General features: G+C 46.6%; 1 protein-coding gene and 1 non-coding gene across 3 annotated transcripts in view; both read right to left on the bottom strand.

The window, feature by feature from the left end:
* Positions 1-8,218: 8,218 nt before the first annotated feature.
* EFHD1 (EF-hand domain family member D1) overlaps positions 8,219-20,567 on the bottom strand; it is a 50,441-nt gene continuing 38,092 nt past the window's right edge. For both annotated transcript variants that reach the window (XM_055291006.2, XM_055291008.2), the window contains exons 3-4: positions 19,028-19,162; positions 8,219-9,399 (exon numbers count right to left, since the gene is read on the bottom strand). In XM_055291006.2, coding sequence (XP_055146981.1) covers positions 9,265-9,399; positions 19,028-19,162 — 270 coding nt within the window. In that variant the 3' untranslated portion in view covers positions 8,219-9,264. The remainder of the gene's footprint in view (positions 9,400-19,027; positions 19,163-20,567) is intronic.
* Positions 11,971-12,073, bottom strand: LOC129489080 (small nucleolar RNA U13). The gene has a single exon (XR_008659893.1). It is a non-coding gene; the product is annotated as a small nucleolar RNA U13 (small nucleolar RNA).

Raw genomic sequence — 20,567 nt, 5'->3', positions numbered from 1 at the left:
TGATGGAGTCCTCTCCTCAGGAGACCTGGTTGTTTGAAAGTCTGTAGCACTTCCTGCTTTGTGCTGGCGTCCCCTTCACCTTCTTCCATGATTGTAAGTTTCCTGAGGCCTGCCCCAGCCATAATTCCTGTATAGCCTGTGGAACCGTGAGCCAATTAAACCTCTTTTGTTTATAACTTACCCAACCTCAGGTAGTTCTTTATAGCAACGTGAGAACCGACTAATACACATGGCTTTATTCCTCCCAACTAAAAAACAAAACAAAACAAAACACCTGAGCATTACTATGTGTGCTGTTCTGCTCCTGGCCTGTTTCCAAGAAACAAGATGTCTTGGTGGCATCTATGTTTTTTTCAGTGGCTGCATAGCAGTGCACGCTTACGTGGATGTCCCTAATATACTGAACCGATCCCCTGCTGATGGATACGCTGATTGTTTTCCAGTATTTTTGCCATTACAAACAACACTGTAATGACTATTCCCTTAAATACATCCTTGTTCATTTTTATACTTACCCATAGGATAAATTTCTCGGCCAAATCTCATGAGTATCTCTGCAGTGGACACCTGCCATTCTTTATGACAGTTCTGCTGAACTGAAATAGTGAATTACTTTCAGTTGAAATACTGAAATTCTTTCCCATGTTTGTGGAAAATGAGAATCTTGGTGGCTGACAGAGCTTGCCTCCCCTTACAGAACACAAAAAGCCCAGATACTCCCCTGTCCCACCCCTGACATGTGGGCATGTGACTAGGCTCAGCCTCAGACTCTGATGTGGAGTAAATGACATGAAGAAGCAGGACACCATGGCATGCTTGTCAGCCAGGGCAGCAGCTGTTTCCCATGGTGTGCTTTTGGCTGCTGTCCCAGCCTCCTGGCCTCCTGCCTGCTTCCTTAGCCTGCACCCCCCAGCCCTGCTGGTGCTTCTGGGGACTCCTCCATGTCTTTTCAATCAATTCCTTTTCTGCTTAAATCAGTCTGGCTTAGATTCTGTTACTTGCAATTAAGAACTCTGACTGATTCCAAAGTAGCCAGCCTCCAAGATGGCCCCTAATGACTTTTGCCAATAGGGCTGACCTATGTAACTAGTAGAATAGCAGAGTGTGATTCAGGAAGCTAGGTCTTAAAAGGCTTGCCCTTTACTCTCTCGTATCACTTGCTCTGGGGGAAGCCAGCTGCCATGTTGTGAGGGTACTCAAGCAGCCTCATGGAGAGGTTTGCATGGCAGGCAACTGAGGCCTCCTGCCAATAGCCAGCATCAATCACAGGAGTAAGTCATGTTGGAAGCAGGTCTCCCAGGCTCAGTCAAGCCTTCAGATGACTGTAGCCCCAGCTGACATTTTGACTGCAGCCTCATGAGAGACCCTGAGCCCAAAACAACTACCCAGCCAAATTGCTTCTAAATTCCTGGCCCCAAACCGTGTGAGATAATAAATATTAATAATTGTTTTAAGCCACTAAGTCATGGTGTGATTTGTTAACATAAACATAAATAACTAATACAAATACAATTTTTAATTTTAACAGTCTACTAAATTGCCCTTCAAAAAGGCAACAGCTAGCCAAGCATGGTGGCCTGTGCCTATAGTTCCAGCTAGTCGGGAGGCTGAAGTGGGAGGATCGCTTGAGTCCAGGAATTTGAGGCTGCAGTGAGCTATGATCACATCACTGTACTCCAGCCTGAGTGACAGAGCAAGATTCTATCTCTACAAAAATAAAAATAAGTAAAAAACCAACAAGGCAACAGCTTTAACTTGATTGCCTCTGTAAAGAAAATTAGAGGCCAGGTGCAGTGGCTCACACCTGTAATCCCAGCACTTTGGGAGGCCAAGGTGGGCAGATTGCTTGAGCTCAGGAGTTCAAGACCAGGCTGGCCAACATGATAAAACCCCGTTTCTACCAAAAATACAAAAAGTAGCTGGATGTGGTGGCATGCACCTGTAGTTCCAGCTATGCAGGAGGCTGAAGCATGAGAATTGCTTGAACCTGGGAGACGAGTGTTGCAGTGAGCTGAGGTTGTGCCACTGCACTCCAACCTGGGCAACAGAGCGAGTCCCTGTCTCAAAAAAAAAAAAAAAAAGAAAGAAAAAGAAAAAGAAAAAGAAAAAAAAACTGCTAATAACAAGATGGCAACAGCAATGTACATGCTCAACACCCCATGGCAGAATGCCAAAAGCCACTGGTTTTTGGGAAGGAGTGAAGGAAAACAAAAAATTGACCCCTGCTGAGGTCTCATCCTTAGTACCTCCCTAAGTTGTAGAATTTTGCTTTGTCGCCCAGGCTGGAGTGCGGTAGTGTGATCTCAGATCACTGCAGTCTTGACTTCCCAGGCTCAAGTGATCCTCTTCCTTCGGCCTCCCTTGTAGCTGGGACTACAGGTGCCCACCACCATGCCCGACTAAATTTTTTGTATTTGTTTGTAGAAATGAGGTTTCACCATGTTGGCCAGGCTGGTCTCGAGGTCGTGGGCTCAAGTAATCCTCCTGCCTCGGCCTCTCTTGTAGCTGGGACTACAGGTGCCCACTACCATGCCCCACTAAATTTTTTTTGTATTTGTTTGTAGAAATGATGCTTCACCGTGTTGGCCAGGCTGGTCTTGAAGTCGTGGGCTCAAGCAATCCTCCTGCCTTGGCCTCCCAAAGTGTTGGGATTACAGGCATGAGACACCACACCCAGCCTTTCTAAATTGTAGAATTCTGAATTGGCTCCCGAGAGCCCCACTGCCATCACAGGACGCAGAGGGCAGCTATGGAATCATCATTCTTGTACAGTACAGTCAGTCCAAGTGGGCATGGATGTGCCAGCATCTGGCCTCGTGGCAGCCGCCGGGAGCATGCAAGTGAGCCAGCAGATGGGCAGAAATTCCCCTGGGCTGGTCAGGAAAGGGGTCTCAAAATAACAGAGAACATGGGTCCGTGGGCATCTGCACTTATGGCCAAGACAGCAGCCAGGACTGAGCACTTCTGGGCTACCCTGGCCTGAGACTCTTGGACCTAACTGTAGAGACTCAGGCTTAGGAGGAGACAGAGTTACAGTAGTGGAGGAGGGAGGGGAGAGAGGGGATCCATGTGTCCTGAGCACTAAATATATGGCAGGAATGGAATCTGCCAGGTAGATCATCATCGTTCCCATTTTACAGGTGAGGAAACAGAGGCTCAGTGAGGTTCAGTTACTTGCCTAGTGTTGGAGTCCAAATTCCATTACATCGCACAGCCTCCAGGGCCTAGGCAAGACTAGTTGGTGTGTTGTTTTTCCTATTGCTCAGTCAAAGGAGGGCCCTGGGGAGTGACCTCTCTCTGTTCCAGTGAGAGAGATATTCTCACAAGCTCTGCTGTCTCTGCTTTCTTTTTTTTTTTTTTTTGAGATGGAATTTCGCTCTTATTGCCCAGGCTGGAGTGCAAGTGCATAATCTCGGCTTACTGCAATCTCCACCTCTGGGGTTCAAGCAATTCTCCTGCCTCAGCCTCCCGAATAGCTGGGATTACAGGCATGCACCACCATGTCCAGCTAATTTTGTATTTTTTGGTAGAGACGAGGTTTCTCCATGTTGGTGAGGCTGGTCTCGAACTCCCGACCTCAGGTGATCCACCCGCCTCGGTCCCCCAAAGTGCTGGGATTACAGGGGTGAGCCATCACGCCCAGCAGTCTCCACTTTCAGAGCTGGCCCCTCAGGCTCTCATGGTGGAGTACTCAGAAGTCTCTGACATCAGTGGTAATGATCCTGCCTTGCCCATCTGTCTGCTTTAACAAACCTGGCATGTCCTTGTGAAACCATCATGCAAGGTTGCCTGCTACATGCCACGCAGCATGCTGGGCCTATAGCAATAGGCAAGGCAAACTTCCTGCCCTGCAAAGAGTTCACAGTCCAAACAGGGAGGCTGAGAAGTAAGGAGATGGCTACTGCCTCAAGCTGTCAGGATTACAGTAGAGAGAAACTCAGGGGGAAATGGGAGCCCTGAGAAGGGACACCTTACCTGGCCTGGGAGCATCAAGGAAGCTTCCTGAAGATAATCTCTGAGCTGAGTCTTCAACAGTGAGAAGCAGTCCACCTGTGCAAGGGAGAGAGGGAGTGACAGGCAGAGGAAACCGCATATGCAAAAGCCTGGAGGTGCGGAATTTTCTAGGAACAGTGAGGCATCACATATACCAGAAGTGTAGAGTTTGGAAGGAGACAGGGCAGGGAGGAGGGACAAAAGATGGAGCTGGAGAGATGAGTCAGGGCCAGCTCCTGAAAGTGGGGAATCAAAAATTGAAGGGGAGATGTTAAGAACAGGTTTACATTTTCTAAGGATTACTCTAGCTGCAAAGCGGACAATCAGAGTATAATGAGGGCAGAGAAACCAATGACGAGCCCACGGTAGAGACTCAGGAAGGAACCTGTGAAGGTCTGAGCTGTGACCATGGCACTGGAGATGGAGCGTGGGAGGCACAAGAGAGCAGCCTCCGGGGGACTTTGTGGCCAAGAGGGAGGAACGACATCCTCTCCCTGGCCTTTGTAGTGACATGGCCCAATGTGTCCTATTTTGTCTGAAGTCCTTTTGTGTTGGATTTTCTATTGCTTGCAATCAGAAGTTGTTTCTATTGCTTGCAATCAAAAGTTTTATTTATTTATTGTTTATTTTTATTTTTTGAGACAGTGTCACCCAGGCTGGAATGCAGTGGTGTGATCTGGGCTGACTGCAACCTCCGCCTCCTGGGTTCAAGGGATTCTCCTGCCTCAGCCTCTTGAGTCGCTGGGACTACAGGCACACGCCACCATGCCCAGTTAATTTTTTTGTTTTTAGCAGAGATGAGTTTTTGCCATGTTGGCCAGGCTGGTCTCAAACTCCTGACCTCAAGTGATCCACCTACATCAGCCTCCCAAGGTGCTGGGATTACAGGCATGAGTCACTGCACCCAGCCTTATTTATTTATTGTTATTTTCACAATTTGTGACAAGCAATCGAGAGTTTTAGCTCTTACGTGGGCCCACTTGTCCAGAAAGGCAAACGGATGCTTCAAGTAACGACACTGCTATCTCCATTCTCTTCCTTCTTTTTAAGTGAATAGACTTTTTTTTCTTGTCTCCTTCACCATTAGACTTTATTTATTTATTTATTTATTTATCTTTTTGAGATGGAGTCTTGCTCTGTCATCCAGGCTGGAGTACAGTGGCATGCTCTCACCTCACTGCAACCTCCGCCTTCCAGTTTTCAAGTGATTCTCCTGCTTCAGCCTCCCGGGTAGCTGAGATTACAGGCGTGCACCACCACTCTCAGCTAATTTTTTGTATTTTTAGTAGAAACAGAGTTTCACCATGTTGGCCAGGCTGGTCTCGAACTCCTGACCTCAGGTGATCCATCCACCTAGGCCTCCCAAAGTGCTGGGATTATAGGCATGAGCCACCACACCCACCCTAGACTTTATTTTTTAGAGAAGTTTTAGGTTTACAGAAAAACTGAGCCAAAAGTACATGTTCCCATGTACCCCTCTCACCCTAACTCCCCATTCCCTATTATGATGTTATATTAATGTGGTATATTTGTTACAATTCACACGCCCATATTGATGCATTATTAAACTCCATAGTTAATATTAGGATGCATTCTTTTTTTTTCCTTTTTGAGACAGGCTCTCAATCAGTCATCCAGGCTGGAGTGCAGTGGCATGATCCTGGCTCACTGCAACCTTCTCCTCCTGGGCTCAATCCATCCTCCCACCTCAGCCTCCTGAGTAGCTGACAGCAGAGGCATACCACCACACTTGGCCTTTATTTATTTATTTTTTTGAGACAGGGTCTTACTCTGTCACCCAGGTTGGTGTGCAGTGGCATGATCTCGGTTCACTGCAACCTCCACTTCCTGGGCTCAAGCGATCCTCCCACCTCAGCCTCAGCCTCCCAAGTAGCTGGGACCACAGATGCCCATGCCCAGCTAATTTTTTTGAATTTTTGATAGAAATGGGGTTTCACTATATTGCCCTGGCTGGCCTCAAATTCTTGAGCTCAAGCAATCCCCCTGCCTCAGCCTCCCAAAGTGCTGGGATTACAGGCATGAGCCACCGCTCCCGGACAAGCTTGGTGTTTTAAAAGTTTTTTCGTAGACACAGGGTCTAACTGTATTGCCCAGGCTGGTCTCAAATCCCTGAGCTTGAGTGATCTTCCTGCCTCCACCTCCCAAAGTGCTGGGATTCCAGGCATGAGCCACTGCACTCAGCCTAGGGTGCATTCTTTGTGTTGCACATTCTATAGGTTTTGACAAATGTATAAGACATTCATCCACCAGCATCAATAGCATCATGGAGAATGTTTCATTGCCCTAAAAGTCCTCTGTGCTGCATTTATTCATCCCTCCCTCTCTCGTCGCTGACAACCACCCATCTTTTCACTGTCTTCACACTTTTACTTTTCCCAGTATGTCATACCATAGTTGGCATCAAATAGCATGTAGCCTTTTCAGATTGGCTTTTTTTTTTTTGAGATGGGGTCTCACTATGTTGCTCAGGCTGCACTCAAACTCCGAGGCTCAAGTTATCCTTCCTCCTCAGCCGCGAGCAGCTAGAACTATGAGCAAGCGCCCCGCACCCAGCTTAGGACTGGCTTTTCACTTTGCAGTATGCATGTAAGTTTCCTCCATGTCTTCTCATTACTTGATAGCTCATTTCTTTCTATTGGTAAATACTTCTCATCACTGAATAATATTCCATTGTGCGGACGTATCATAGTTTATGCACTCACCTATTGAGGAACATTTTGATTGTTTCCAAGTCTATGCAGTTACGAATAAAGCTGCTATAAAAATTCATGTGCAGGCTGGCCACAGTGGCCCATGCTTGTAATCTCAGCACTTTGGGAGGCTGAGGCAGGAGGATCACTTGAGCCTAGGAGGTTGAGGCTGCAGTGAGTCATCTTCATACCACTGCCCTCCAGCCTGTGTGACAGTGCTAGACCTTGTCTCAAAAAAATCAGAAACAGCCGGGCGCGGTGGCTCACGCTTGTAATCCCAGCACTTTGGGAGGCCGAGGCGGGCGGATCACGAGGTCAGGAGATCGAGACCACGGTGAAACCCCGTCTCTACTAAAAATACAAAAAAATTAGCCGGGCATGGTGGCGGGCGCCTGTAGTCCCAGCTACTCGGAGAGGCTGAGGCAGGAGAATGGCGTGAACCCGGGAGGCGGAGCTTGCAGTGAGCCAAGATTGCGCCACTGCACTCCAGCCTGGGCGACAGAGCGAGACTCCGTCTCAAAAAAAAAAAAAAAAAAAAAAAAAAAAAAAAAAAAAAAATCAGAAACAAAAACAAAAGCTTCATGTGCAGGTTTTTGTGTGGACACAAGCTCCCATGTAACCTGAAGAAATAGGAAGGAGCAGGATTGCTGCATCATATGGTAAGAATCTCTCCATTCCTTTTTCATGTCCCTCCCCTCTGGTGGGGAGACTAGAGGGTGACACCAGCTAGAAAAATGATGTCCGCAAAGCATAGGTCTTGGGTCTGTATAAAACAGAATGATCCTTCCTGAGGAGCAAAGGGTATTCTCTTGGGACAGAGGTCCTTGCATAGGTAGACCAAATATCCTGGATTATACATGGGAGGGAGGGGCATTGGCTCTCATCACAGTTTCAAGGCATCTAGGATGCAAAAGAAATGAAGCTATGGTTTTTCCCTGCAGCTGAAGGCATCCTCACAGAAGGGAAGGGGAGTGCAACTGATAAGCTCAGTACTCTGAATCCTATAGAATGAAAACCAGCCCTCTAATTCTCATTTCTTTCCTTTTTTTTTTTTTTTTTGAGATGGAGTCTTGCTCTGTTGTCTATGCTGGAGAGCAGTGGCACCATCTCTGCTCACTGCAAACTCTCTGCCTCCCTGGTTCAAGGAATTCTCCCACCTCAGCCTCCTGAGTAGCTGGGATTACAGACATGCGCCACCATGCCCGGCTATATTTTTACTAGAAATAGGGTTTTACCATGTTGACCAGGCTGGTCTTGAACTCCTGACCTCAAGTGACCCGCCAGCCTCAGCCTCCCAAAGTGCTGTGACTACAGATGTGAGCTACTGTGCCTGGCCTCTAGTTCCCATTTCTAACTGTACTTCAGGACTCAATGTCAAACAGAAGCCCTGGATGGCACTTGGCTCCTATAGAAAATACTCTACTCTCTCCTTTAATTCAAGAAAATTCCAGGCACATTAATGTGATGGCCACATTATTTGTACGATGTAGAAAGAAACAGCTGTAAGACAGAAAGGCAGATAATTTCTTTATTGTAAAGACAGCAGTTACAAAAGAGAATAAATATGACATTAGGATATATTTGTTAAAAATACAACAAAAACCCCTAGTATTTGTGGGCAACCCCAAGAACTCACAAGTATGGGGGGTAAGAACATCTACAGCTGGATACCCTGAAACAGATGTTAGAAACTGGCTAATGGTGAGTATGGCCACGACTCTGGGGACATTTGAAAGGCCCTGGATCTGTCACTTGGGAATGTCAGGGGTCTACTGTAATACAATTTGCACAGAGTCAGAGTGAACAGGAACCCTTTTACTCATTGGTATCGTAACTATTCTTTCATTCTTACAGTGAAGTAGTATTTAAGAGTGGGAAAAAGGCTGAGCTGGGAAGACACAGATGGAGCAGGGTGAAGAGGGAGGGACTGGGGGAATGCTAAGGGGCCAGGAGAAAGGTGGCAAGAAGGAGCAGACCTCTGTCCTTTCTCTAATGTGTGTCACCGTGGCGGCATGCTGTTCCTCCTGGTGAAGAGTGGACAGGCAGTGGTCCACCCAGCCTCCATTAAGACCCACCATTACCCAGGAACAGAAGATGCAAAAGCAACTGGCAGAATCCTACCAAAGATGAGAACAGGGAAGCTGGACAGGAAGCAGAGAGAAGTGCAGAGAATTCTCCGAGAAAATGGGCATTTTCTCTGAGGACACAAAAAGACAGACCTATCTCTACAAATTGACACAGCAGACTACTCTTTGATGTGGAATAGTAAAGGCACAAGGACAAAGTGAAGGCTGCTGAGAAGATACAAGTTCTGGCTACAGGTAGGGCGGAGGAGCAGAGGCAGGAGACAGAGGTGGGCAGGCATCTGGCCCACCCCAGGACCCTCCTGGAGGGGCTCGGACACTGGGAGGAATGAAGGCTGGCATGGGAGCTGGCACGGGGTGGTGGATGGAGACGCTGGCTCAGGGAGGGGACCGGCAGCAGTGATGAAGATGCCTAGTCATCTCTTCTCGGGGCATCTGTGAGGCACAGCTGTGGGCAGAGGGCAAGGTCAGCAGGACTATGTACTGAAGTTGGCCTTGAGTTTCTGGAAGGCTGCCTGGCGGAGCTGCCTCTCCTCCTCCCCCCGCTTCCGCTCATCTTGCTCAGCTTTCAACTCTGCTTCAAACTTACTGGCCGATGACAAGGCTTGGACCTGCAGAGAAATAGCAGACACAGACCAACCAAGTAAGGGAGGGCAGAGGACTCTGGAGCTGCTGACACCTGAGCCAACAGCCCATTCAGCAGACCTAGAGACAAGGGAATGTGGGCCCATGGAGGGCAGGACCCCAGCAAGCACTCTTTCCATGTGGCCTTCAAAAGTTGCTTTCTATTGGCGCAGACACCATCTCTAACACATCACTGTATTTGTTGCTGTGCCCCCACGTGCTTCTTTTGCTGGGGCTGGTCATTCTACTTGACTTTTTTTTTCAGGATACAGTTTAACATCCCAGTTTATTAACCACTTTTACATTATTTTAATTTCACACTAATATTGTTCAGTTCTAGGGAAAAAAGGCAAACCAAAATGAATCCCCTGATGGGATTTATTTTTTATTTATTTATTTATTTATTTCTATTTATTTATTTATTTTTTTTTTTTGAGACGGAGTCTCGCTCTGTCACTCAGACTGGAGTGCAGTGTCCTGATCTTGGCTCACTGCAATCTCCGCCTCCCAGGTTCAAGCAGTTCTTCTGTCTCAGCCTCCTGAGTAGCTGGGACTACAGGCGCACACCACCATGCCTGGTTAATTTTTGTATTTTTAGTAGAGACAGGGTTTCACCGTATTGGTCAGGCTGGAGGCTGGTCTCGAACTCCTGACTTCAGGTGATCCACCGGTCTTGGCCTCCCAAAGTGCTGGGATTACAGGCGTGAGCCACTGCACCCAGTCACCTCATGGGATTTTTATTGGAATTGCATCCGTCTGTCTATGGCAAAGGGATACCTTTAAAATACATTTCTCCTTGGGCTGGGCGCGGTGACTCAAGCCTGTAATCTCAGCACTTTGGGAGGCTGAAGTGGGTGGATCACCTGAGGCCAGGAGCTTGAGACCAGCCTGGCCAACATGGCAAAATCCTGTCCCTACTAAAAATACAAAAACTAGCCAGGCATGGTGACGTGTGCCTGTAATCCCAGCTACTCAGGGGCTGAGGCAGGAGAATCACTTGAGCCTTGGAGGTCGAGGCTGCAGTGAGACTCCATCTCAAAATGATAATAATTTTTAAAAATACAGTTTTCCCTGAATGCCTCAGTTTTCATTCAATTATGCCTTTATGTTGCTCACTAAATCAGTCGTTCTATATTTACTTCTAGATATTACATGTTTTTGTTGGTATTGTGAATGGAATTTGGTGCCATCTGAGTATTTTAAATCTAACAATTTGTCTTCAATAATGTCATATCAGATAAACCCATCTAAAAATTCTCTATTCTAGAACTGGTTCTGTGAGTGTGTGTCTCAATTTGTAAAATTTCCAAACACTCTGAGTATGTACATTTTTTTTTTTTTTAGACAAGAGTCTCACTCTGTTGCCCAGGCTGGAGTACAATGGCACAATCTCAGCTCATTGCAACCTCTGCCTCCAGGGCTCAATCGATCCTCCTGCCTCAGCCTCTTGAGTAACTGGGATTACAGGCACACATCATCACATGTCTGGCTAATTTTTGTATTTTTAGTAGAGACAGGGTTTTACCATGCTGCCCGGGCTGGTCTTGAACTCCTGAGCTCAAGCAATTCACCTGCCTCAGCCTCCCAAAGTGCTAGAATTACAGCATGAGCCACCACACCCAGCCTTATGTACGTTATTTAAATAGACTATTAAATTGCTCTCCAAAGTAGCTGCTCTGATTTACACCCCTACAATCATGAACTGGAAGCTGTCATTTCCCCACAACCTTGCCAAGGTTATCATTAATGTTTTTACTTTTTGCCAATCAGATAGCCAAAAAATTGGCACCTTCTTTTATTTCCTCTTTTGTAAATTGCCCATTTATACCCTTTGTCCACGTTTCTATTCAGTTATTATATTATTTTTAAATTTGCAGTTCCTTTTTTTTTTTTTTTTTTTTTTTTTAGAAACGTCTTGCTTCATCCCCCAGGTTGAGGTTGAAGTGCAGTGGCACAATCATAGTTCACTGCAGCCTTGAACTCCCGAGCTCAAGCGATCCTCCTACCTCAGCATCCTGAGCAGCTAGGCCTATAGGGGCATGCCACCTATAGGCTAATTTTTTTAATTTTTTGTAGGGATGGGGTTGCTTTATGTTGCCCAGGCTGGTCTCAAACTCCTGGGCTCAAGCAATTCTCCCACCTCAGCCTCTTAAAGCACTGGGATTATGGGCAGGTACCACTGAGCTCAGCCCCAATTTGCATTTATTTACATAAGGTTAAAAAAAAGATAAAAGAATATTTACTTTCCTCATAAATACTAGGTATTAGTCTCTGGTTATACATACTTTAGTTACTTTATCCCAGTTTTTTGCTCATCTTTTAACTTTAAGGCATTTGGGACGATATACATATTTAAAATTTTGATGTAATCAAATTGATCAACCATTTCCGTTCTGCCATTTGCATTTTATGTCATGTTTAAGAAGGTTTTCTAAACCCCCGAGGTTCTAAACCCATTTTCCTGAATTTCCTTTGAATACCTTTATGGTTTTGTGTTCTCATTTGGCCCCTTAAGCCACAAAAATAAGCTCATTTATTTCACTTTTTTTTTTCTTTCCTGTCAGAAGGCAAATGTGCTGACATCTTAACAAGATTGGAGGTAGGCGCACTTCACACATGGACATGAAAACCTAGTCATCACATTATGAACCACAAAAGGATCTAAGTGCACTTATTTTAGTGAAGAGTATAAAGTAGGGACTTGACTTTATCTTCCTAAGTGCATAGCTAATTGTCTCAGCACCTTTTATTGCTAGCCCATTATTCTCCCAATCTTCTTCATATCCTAAGTTCCCACATGAAAGAGATGTTTCTATTCTCTATCTTGTGCCAGTGACTGATTTGTTTATTCCTGCACCCATACTGCGTTATTTAATATGACTGCTTTATAGAATGCCTTGATATTTATGAGGAAAGTAAATATTCTTTCTTTTTCTTTTTTTTTTTTTTTTTTTGAGGCAGAGTTTGGCTCTCTTTGCCCAGGCTAGAGTGCAATGGTGTGATCTCAGCTCACTGCAACCTCCGCCTCCCAAGTTCAAGCAATTCTCCTGCCTCAGTCTCCCGAGTAGCTGGGATTACAGGTATGCACCACCACGCCCAGCTAATTTTGTTTTTTAGTAGAGACGAGGTTTCTCCATTTTGGTCAGGCTGGTCTCGAACTCCCCACCTCAGGTAATCCGCCCACTTCGGCCTCCCAAAGTGCTAGGATTACAGGCATGAGCCACCGTGCCCGGCCAATATTCTTTTATCGTGCTAAAGAAGCATTGTTTTCTTATTTTAAAATGTTTTATTATGAATGGGTATTAAACTTTACCAAATACCTTTGAGACATTTAATTTAAATGACTTTTTTCTTGATAACCTATGATAGCAACATTTTCAAATTATTCTTACAGTTTTTACATCTATCTCCTTAAATGTAATCACTGCATTCCATTTTTTGAAGTTTTAAGATTCTTTTTTTTTTTCTTTTGAGATGGAGTCTCACTCGTCACCCAGGCTGGAGCTCAATGGCGTGATCTCAGCTCCACTTCCCGGGTTCAAGTGATTCTCCTGCCTCAGCCTCCCGAGTAACTGGGATTACAGGCACACGCCACCACGCCCAGCTAATTTTTGGTTTTTTAGTGAGACAGGGTTTCACCATGTTGACCAGGCTGGTCTCAAACTCCTAAACTCAAGTGAGGTGCCCACCTTGGCCTCCCAAACTTCTGGGATTATAGGCATAAGCCACTGCTCCTGGCCCCTGAAGTTTTAAGATTCTTAGAGCTACATTCATTGATATAATTCTTTTTTCTAATGTGTCATTTTTATCTGACTTTCTCAGAACCAATGGCTTCAGATAATGACATGATATTATCTTTTTCAATATGTTTGCATTCTTTTTATAACATTGGAGGACAAGGGAAGAAGTAATCCTTACATTTCCCAACATTTAACTGTCTTGAGGGAGTTAGAGCAGAATTCTCAACTTTCTAAACGTCTTTTTTTTTTGAGACAAAGTCTTACTCTGCCACCCAGACTGGAGTGCAGTGGTGCAGTGGTGCAGTCATGGCTCACTGCAGCCTCAATCTCCCAGGCTCAAGTGTTCCTCCCAATTCAGCCTCCTGAGTAGCTGGGACTACAGGCATGCACCACCACACCCAGCTAATATTTTTGTTTGTTTTTGTAATGACAGGGTCTCACTATGTTGCCCAGGCTAGTCTCAAACTCCTGGCCTTAAGCAATCCTCCCACCTCAGCCTCCCAAAGTGCTGGGATTATACGCATGAACCACTGCACCAGGCCTGGATGCTCCCATTTCAATGAAAAATCAGTGTCCATTTTCTAAATTCCCCCTGCATTTCACAGGGTCCATTTCTGAAGACAGGTAACTGTAATAATATTAACAGCAAGAGTTATGCTTATATAGAAAGGTGTGTGTGTGTGTGTGTGTGTGTGTGTTTGTGTGTGTAGAGATGGGGTCTTGCCATGTTGCCCAGGCTGGTCTCAAACTCCTGGGCTTAAGCAATCCTCCCACCTTGGCCTCCCAATGTGCTGGGATTGCAGGTGTGAGCCACAGCACCAGGTCACTTTTACGGAATTATAATCCCTAGAGGCAGGGACTAAAAACTCTCTTTTATTGCCTGCTTTTTGTTTTGTTTTGTTTTAGAGACAGGGTCTTGCTCTGTTGCCCGGGCTGTGGTCCAGTGGCATGATCATAACTCACTGCAACCTTGAACTCCCAGGCTTGAGCAGTTCTCCTGCCTCATTTTCCCAAAGTGTCCAGATGTGAGCCACTGCACCCAGCCTAATCTCTTCTAAAAACTGCTCCTGTCCTCCAAAATAGCATTTCCCCAGGGTTTCCTTATACCTCTGATTACATCTTCTTCTTCTCCAAAGGCCTAAATGCCAGCCTTCCCCCACAGTCCTGGCACCAGTCTGTTCTACCATAGGTCAATCTCTAATCCTTGGTTTCAACTTGTATCTTGTGAAGTTAGCTCCTGTGGTCTATGTTGTGAGGTGCCCAGAAGCACCCATTTCCTGCCTTATTTCTTGCTATGAGGCCTGACACATGGCCCAGGGGCCTAAGGGAGACTGACTCCACCCCTGGCTCCAGGAGCGCCCAGTTGAGATAATGATATTCCAGCGTTTTCCAATGGCAGGTTCAGAATTGGACATGTGTGGAAGAAATTACTCCATGACCCTCAACACATAGGATCCTCATCTTCCCTAGTGGCATAATTACAGCCAGGCAGACAGATCCCAGGAAAAAAGACATTCCCTGATCTCCCACACAGCCAGGAGTCACCAGGTTCGGTCAAACAGGATGTGATCAGAAACTATTTGCAACCAACACGATGGCCTTCAAATGAAGGGGCACGCCTTTCCCATGCCTGAAGTCACCTCACACTTGACACCAAACCCAGTTCATAACTTTTCCTCCTCAAACCACAGCCATTCTGGGAATAGGGGGAGGCCAGGCTTTTTTTTTCTTTCTTTCTTTGAGACACGGTCTTGCTCTGTCGCCCAGGCTGGAGGGCAACGGCATGAACTCGGCTCACTGCAACCTCTGCCCCCGGGCTCAAGCGATTCTCATGCCTCAGCCTCCCAAGTAGCTGGGACTACAGGCACATGCCATTATGCCCGGCTAATTTTTGCATTTTTTTTTTTTTTTTTTTTTGAGACGGAGTCTCGCTCTGTCGCCCAGGCTGGAGTGCAGTGGCGCAATCTCGGCTCACTGCAAGCTCCGCCTCCCGGGTTCACGCTATTCTCCTGCCTCAGCCTCTCCAAGTAGCTGGGACTACAGGCGCCCGCCACCACGCCCGGCTAATTTTTTTTGTATTTTTTTTTAGTAGAGACAGGGTTTCACCGTGGTCTTGATCTCCTGACCTCGTGATCCGCCCGCCTCGGCCTCCCAAAGTGCTGGGATTACAAGCGTGAGCCACCGCGCCCGGCCTAATTTTTGCATTTTTAGTAGAGATGGGGTTTCACCATGTTGGCCAGGCTGGTCTCAAACTCCTGACCTCAAGTAATCCTCCCACCTCACCCTCCCAAAGTGCTGCGATTACAGATGTGAGCCACTGTACTCTGCCTGGGAGGCTGGTCTTGATGAAAAATGTCATCAACTCCCCTCCTTACAAACCTCATGGCACTTATCTCCTTCCTCCAATGGAGTGATGATGAACACTGAGACTCCTAGAGAATTCTCAGTTTGTCTCCTCCTCTTCCCTAGTCTGGTTGTCCGTACCCTTATTGGACCCACAATTCTTCTCAGGACATCTGTGAAAACTTCCCTTAGTCTAAACTGTCCCCAGGCAAGTGTATCCTGGTAGTGCCCACCCCGATCACGTCAAGGCCCTGCTCAAACACTCGAGGGCTCCCCTGCACCTGTGGCTGTGCGTTGGAATCATGTCACAGCTCCATCAACTACACGTTTCCTGAAACCCACCTTGGAGAAATCCCAGGTGGATGTGGGTGGGCCTGGGAAGCTGGTGTGCAGGTGGTTCTAACACTCAGCAGTCTGGAGAAGGCCTGACCTTCCCAACCAGGTACCCAGAGAGGAGCTCCTCTCAGCCTTAGGGAGGCTGGAGCTCTCTGTCCGATAGCGTCTAGTGTAGCCGGGAGCCATCCTATCTCAGTCATAGACCACATGTGCCATGGTGTGCCAAGGGGTGGCAAGTGCTGGCCCAGTTTCCTGATCACCATATTCTCTTTCTTTCTCTTTCTTTCCTTCTTTCTTTCTTTCTTTCTTTCTTTCTTTCTTTCTTTCTTTCTTTCCTTTCTTTTCTTTCTTTCTTTCTTTTTCTCTCTCTCTCTCTTTCTTTCTTCTTTCTCCCTCCCTCCCTCCCTCCCTCCCTTCCTTCCTTCCTTCCCTCTCTCTCTTTTTTTTTTTTTTTTGAGGTGGAGTCGTGCTCTGTCACCCGGGCTGCAGTGCAGTGGCACGATCTCGGCTCGCTGCAGCCTCCGCCTCCTGGGTTCAAGCACTTCTCCTGCCTCAGCTTTCCAAGTAGCTGGGATTACAGGTGTGCGCCACCGCGCCCAGCTAATTTTTGTATTTTTAGTGGAGACGGGTTTTACCATGTTGGCCAGGCTGGGGTTGGGGTCACCATATTTGCATCTTGGCTTTCACCTCCCGCCATGTCACCAGCCCTACTCCCTCACACATCCTGTATCCTCACACTGCGACGCCTCTCCAGCCTCCAAACACGCCTCACCCTCTATGCCTTGGAGCCTTCCACTTGCTGTTCCCACGATCACAACGCCCTCCCTTCCTTGATTACAAGGTGAATCCCCATTCATCTCAGAACATCTGTCACAAATGGTGGCTCCTTTATGGCCCTCTCCCAAATCCAGCCACGATGCCCTCCATTTGTCATCCACGCAAATGTTTATTGAGGGCCATTATATACCAAGCACTGTAATTACAAAGATATCACACCTACTCTGCCTTTGAGTCTGGGTGAGGAGGCAGACCTATAAACATAACGAGCTGCAAGAATTTTTATTGTCATTCTTTTCATCTTTTCTCCAGTTATAAAAATAATGCACCCTCATTGTAAAACATTACAAAAATATAAAATAAGTCCCTCAGACAAAACTATTACTAATACTTTGGCATTTAGTGATCCAGGTTGGATTTCACGTTTACAAAATTAGGTTTCCAGCATATTGTCTTGCTTCATTTATTCTGGACATCTGTCCACACAGACACGCAGCTGCATCTCATTTTTTGACAGCTGCAGAGTGTGCAAATGTGTGGGTATATCACAATGAACTCACTTCCCTGATAATGGAAGTTTTGGTTTGTTCTAATTTTTGTCTATCACTAACAATATTGTATGAAAATCCTTGTCCATACATGTATGTGCATTTGCATAGGTGTGGTGGCTCACGCCTGTTATCCCAGCATTTTGGGAGGCGGAGGCAGGCAGATCACGAGGTCAGGAGTTTGAGACCAGCCTGGCCAATATCGTGAAACCCCGTCTCTACTAAAAATACAAAAATTAGCTGGGCGTAGTGGTGGGTGCCTGTAGGCCCAGCTACTCAGGAGGCTGAGGCAGGAGAATCGCTTGAACCTGGGAGGCGGAGGTGGCAGTGAGCCGAGATCGTGCCACTGTACTGCAGCCTGGGCGACAGAGTGAGACTCAGTCTCAAAAAAAAAAAAAAAAAGAAGAAGTCTTAAGAGGTAGAATTCTGGAAGGGAAATACATAAAATGTGAATAGTTAGTTTCAAACTGCTTTACAAAAAGTTGGGTCAAAGTTGCAGTGAGCCAAGATCCTGCCACTGCACTCCAGCCTGGGCAGCAGAGCGAGACTCCATCTCAAAAAATAAAATAAAATAAAATAAAAAGCTGGGTTAATTTATATTTTTACCAAAAGCATCTAAGGGTGCCTTGAAAAGATAAATTATAACACCACTTCCACGTGCACTAGAGGCACGCAGAAGAGGATGGACAGTCAGGGAAAGCAGCCCAGAGGAGGGAACTCTTCAATGTGGGTCTGGATGAAGAAGCTGAGTTTTCTAGGCAGAGGCATTTGGGTAGGGCATTCAGGCAGAGGGAACAGCAGATCCAGTTGGGAAAGGCGTGGCAGCATTTGAAGTGGGTGGATGAGGCTGAAGCTGGGATCAGAGCCAGATTATAACAGGTCTTGAATGCCCAGATAAGACATTCCCAGACACTCAAACCTACTTCAACTAGAACACGTATCACCTTGCACTGGAGCAGTGGACTGAAAACTGTCCTGCTAAGCTCCGGCTCTCAACCCTAGCACCTCTCCCAAGGCATCATAAGACATCTGCATGTGATATACTCAATGGATGGAGAAGACCCATCCCTGCAAAATAGCCCTTCCCTCCTCTCTACCCTCTCTGTGTCATTGTGGAGCTTGCTTTCTTCACTGGACTATGTGTGTGCCCTGGGAAGGGCAACAGTTATGTTCACTTCGCCTTTAGAAAGTTGTATCTTAGAGCTCAATGCAGTGCCCAGCTTTGCTGGACATGAGCTGAATCAATGCTAAGTCAGGAAGGAAGGGCCAAACCACTTTCAGGATTGGACACATGGTGCCAGTATTTAAGGCACAATGAGTGGTTGGCTTGTCCCTGACACTGTCAGATGAGAGCAGTGGGCTTTCAGCATGACAGAGAGATGATGAAATCTGTCTCCAAGCAGCCTCAAAGAGAAGTAAGAATTTAGAGTCCTGCTTAGGGGACTGGGCAGGCCAGGATGTGTCACCAAGGCACTCTGTCTCTGGGCAAGCTTCCAGAATAAACTAAAACAAAACTCCACAAGAGTCCCAGCAGCCCATACCACCTACAAAGGGCTCACAGTGAGCCAGGCACTTCCTAAATGCTTCATGTACATGAACTCATTGAATCATTCAGCCAGTTCTGTTGTCACTCCTCCATCATACAGATGAAGACACTGAGGCTCAGAGTGGACAGGGTAGGGAGATGGAGGAGGCAGAGTCTGAACTCAGGTGGACTGGCACACACTGTGCTGGTTGGCAGGGGACTTGGAGGACCCTCCTGGTCTGTTTCTGCAGGTGTGTTCTGTTAAGATGGAAATGACAGCCGCAGTCTGGTGGGCAGGGTGAAGGCTGGGAGTGGTTGCTCCTCAAAGAAGGAACGAAGCACCTACCTTGGCTTCAAAGAAGTTCTTGGCACCTTTGACGCCCTCCAGGGCCACATCAATCTCGGAGAGCTTTGCCAGCGCCATCAGCCCACTGTCCTCCTGCAGCTCCCCTGCCGCGGCCTTGTGGAAAATGAGCAGGAACTATAGGGGAAAAAAAGCAGGGAACCAGAGTCAGGAGTCAGTCTCACTGAGAGATTCACAACCAGCCCTCTGGCCCAAGCCGAAGTCACTCTGCCAATCACTTAAGAAAGATGTTTATGTGTGCATGTGGCAAATTATGTTTTTCCCGCGTCAGATTGTCAAAAATGAAAACACGCCCATTTTTCCCAAGGATATAGGGAAATGGGCACCCTCATATTTATTTCAGAGTGTAAACAGATTCAAACTTTTTTGTTTGTTTTTTGAGTTAGAGTCTCACTCTGTCGCCCAGGCTGGAGTGCAATGGCGTGATCTCGGCTCACTGCAACCTCTGCCTCTGGGCTCACGCGATTCTCATGTCTCAGCCTCCCGAGTAGTTGGGATTACAGGCATGTGCCACCACGCGCAGCTAATTTTTATATTTTTAGTAGGGACGGGGTTTCGCCATGTTGGCCAGGCTGGTCTCAAACTCCTGACCTCAAGTGATCTGTCCACCTCGGCCTCCCAAAGTGCTGGTATTACAGGTGTGAGCCACTGCCCCCCGCCCTCAAACTTTTATTTATTTTCTTTTTTATTTATTTAATTTTTTGAGATGGAGTTTCACTCTTGTTGCCCAGGCTGGAGTGCAATGGCGCGATCTCAGCTCACCACAACCTCTGCCTCCCAGGTTCAAGCGATTCTCCTGCCTCAGCCTCTCGAGTAGCTGGGATTACAGGGATGCGCCACCATGCCTGGCTAATTTTTTTGTATTTTAGTAGAGATGGGGTTTCTCCATGTTGGTCAGGCTGGTCTCAAACTTCTGACCTCAGGTGATCTGCCCGCCTCAGCCTCCCAAAGTGCTGGGATTACAGGTGTGAGCCACTGCACCCCGCCTATTTATTTATTTTCTTGAGACAGAGTCTCGCTCTGGAGTGGTGTAGTGCGTTCATAGCTGATTGCAACCTTGACCTCCTGGGCTCAGGTGGTCCTATGGCCTCCGATTCCTGAGTAGCTGGGACCACAGGCGTGTGCCACCACACCTGGCTAATTTTTTTTTTTTTTTTTTAATTTGCCCAGGCTGGTCTCAAACTCCTGGTCTCAAGTGATCCTCCTGCCTCAGCCTCCTAAAGTGCTGAAATTACAGGTATGAGGCACTGTGCCTGGCCTTGATGGGCACTTTGGAAATGTTTACTGAAAATAAGATGCTTTTTGCCTTCCAACCATTAATTCCACTGGTGGGAATTTATCCTTCAGAAACATTCCTACAATGGTTTAAACATTATCTATGAAAGTAAAAAATTAGCAGCATCCTAGTTTACAGTGATGAAAGAAAAATCAAATAAACCTGTATATACTATTTTTTAAAAACTAAATAATTTAATATTTCCAATGGTTTTTTTAACAACTTGTATTTTTCTTGTTTGTCTCA

Source organism: Symphalangus syndactylus, chromosome 8 (assembly GCF_028878055.3).
Source record: "Symphalangus syndactylus isolate Jambi chromosome 8, NHGRI_mSymSyn1-v2.1_pri, whole genome shotgun sequence".
Taxonomy (NCBI): domain Eukaryota; kingdom Metazoa; phylum Chordata; class Mammalia; order Primates; family Hylobatidae; genus Symphalangus; species Symphalangus syndactylus.
The sequence above is the reverse complement of the archived record's forward strand: the minus strand, read 5'-3'. Positions and strand labels throughout refer to the sequence as shown.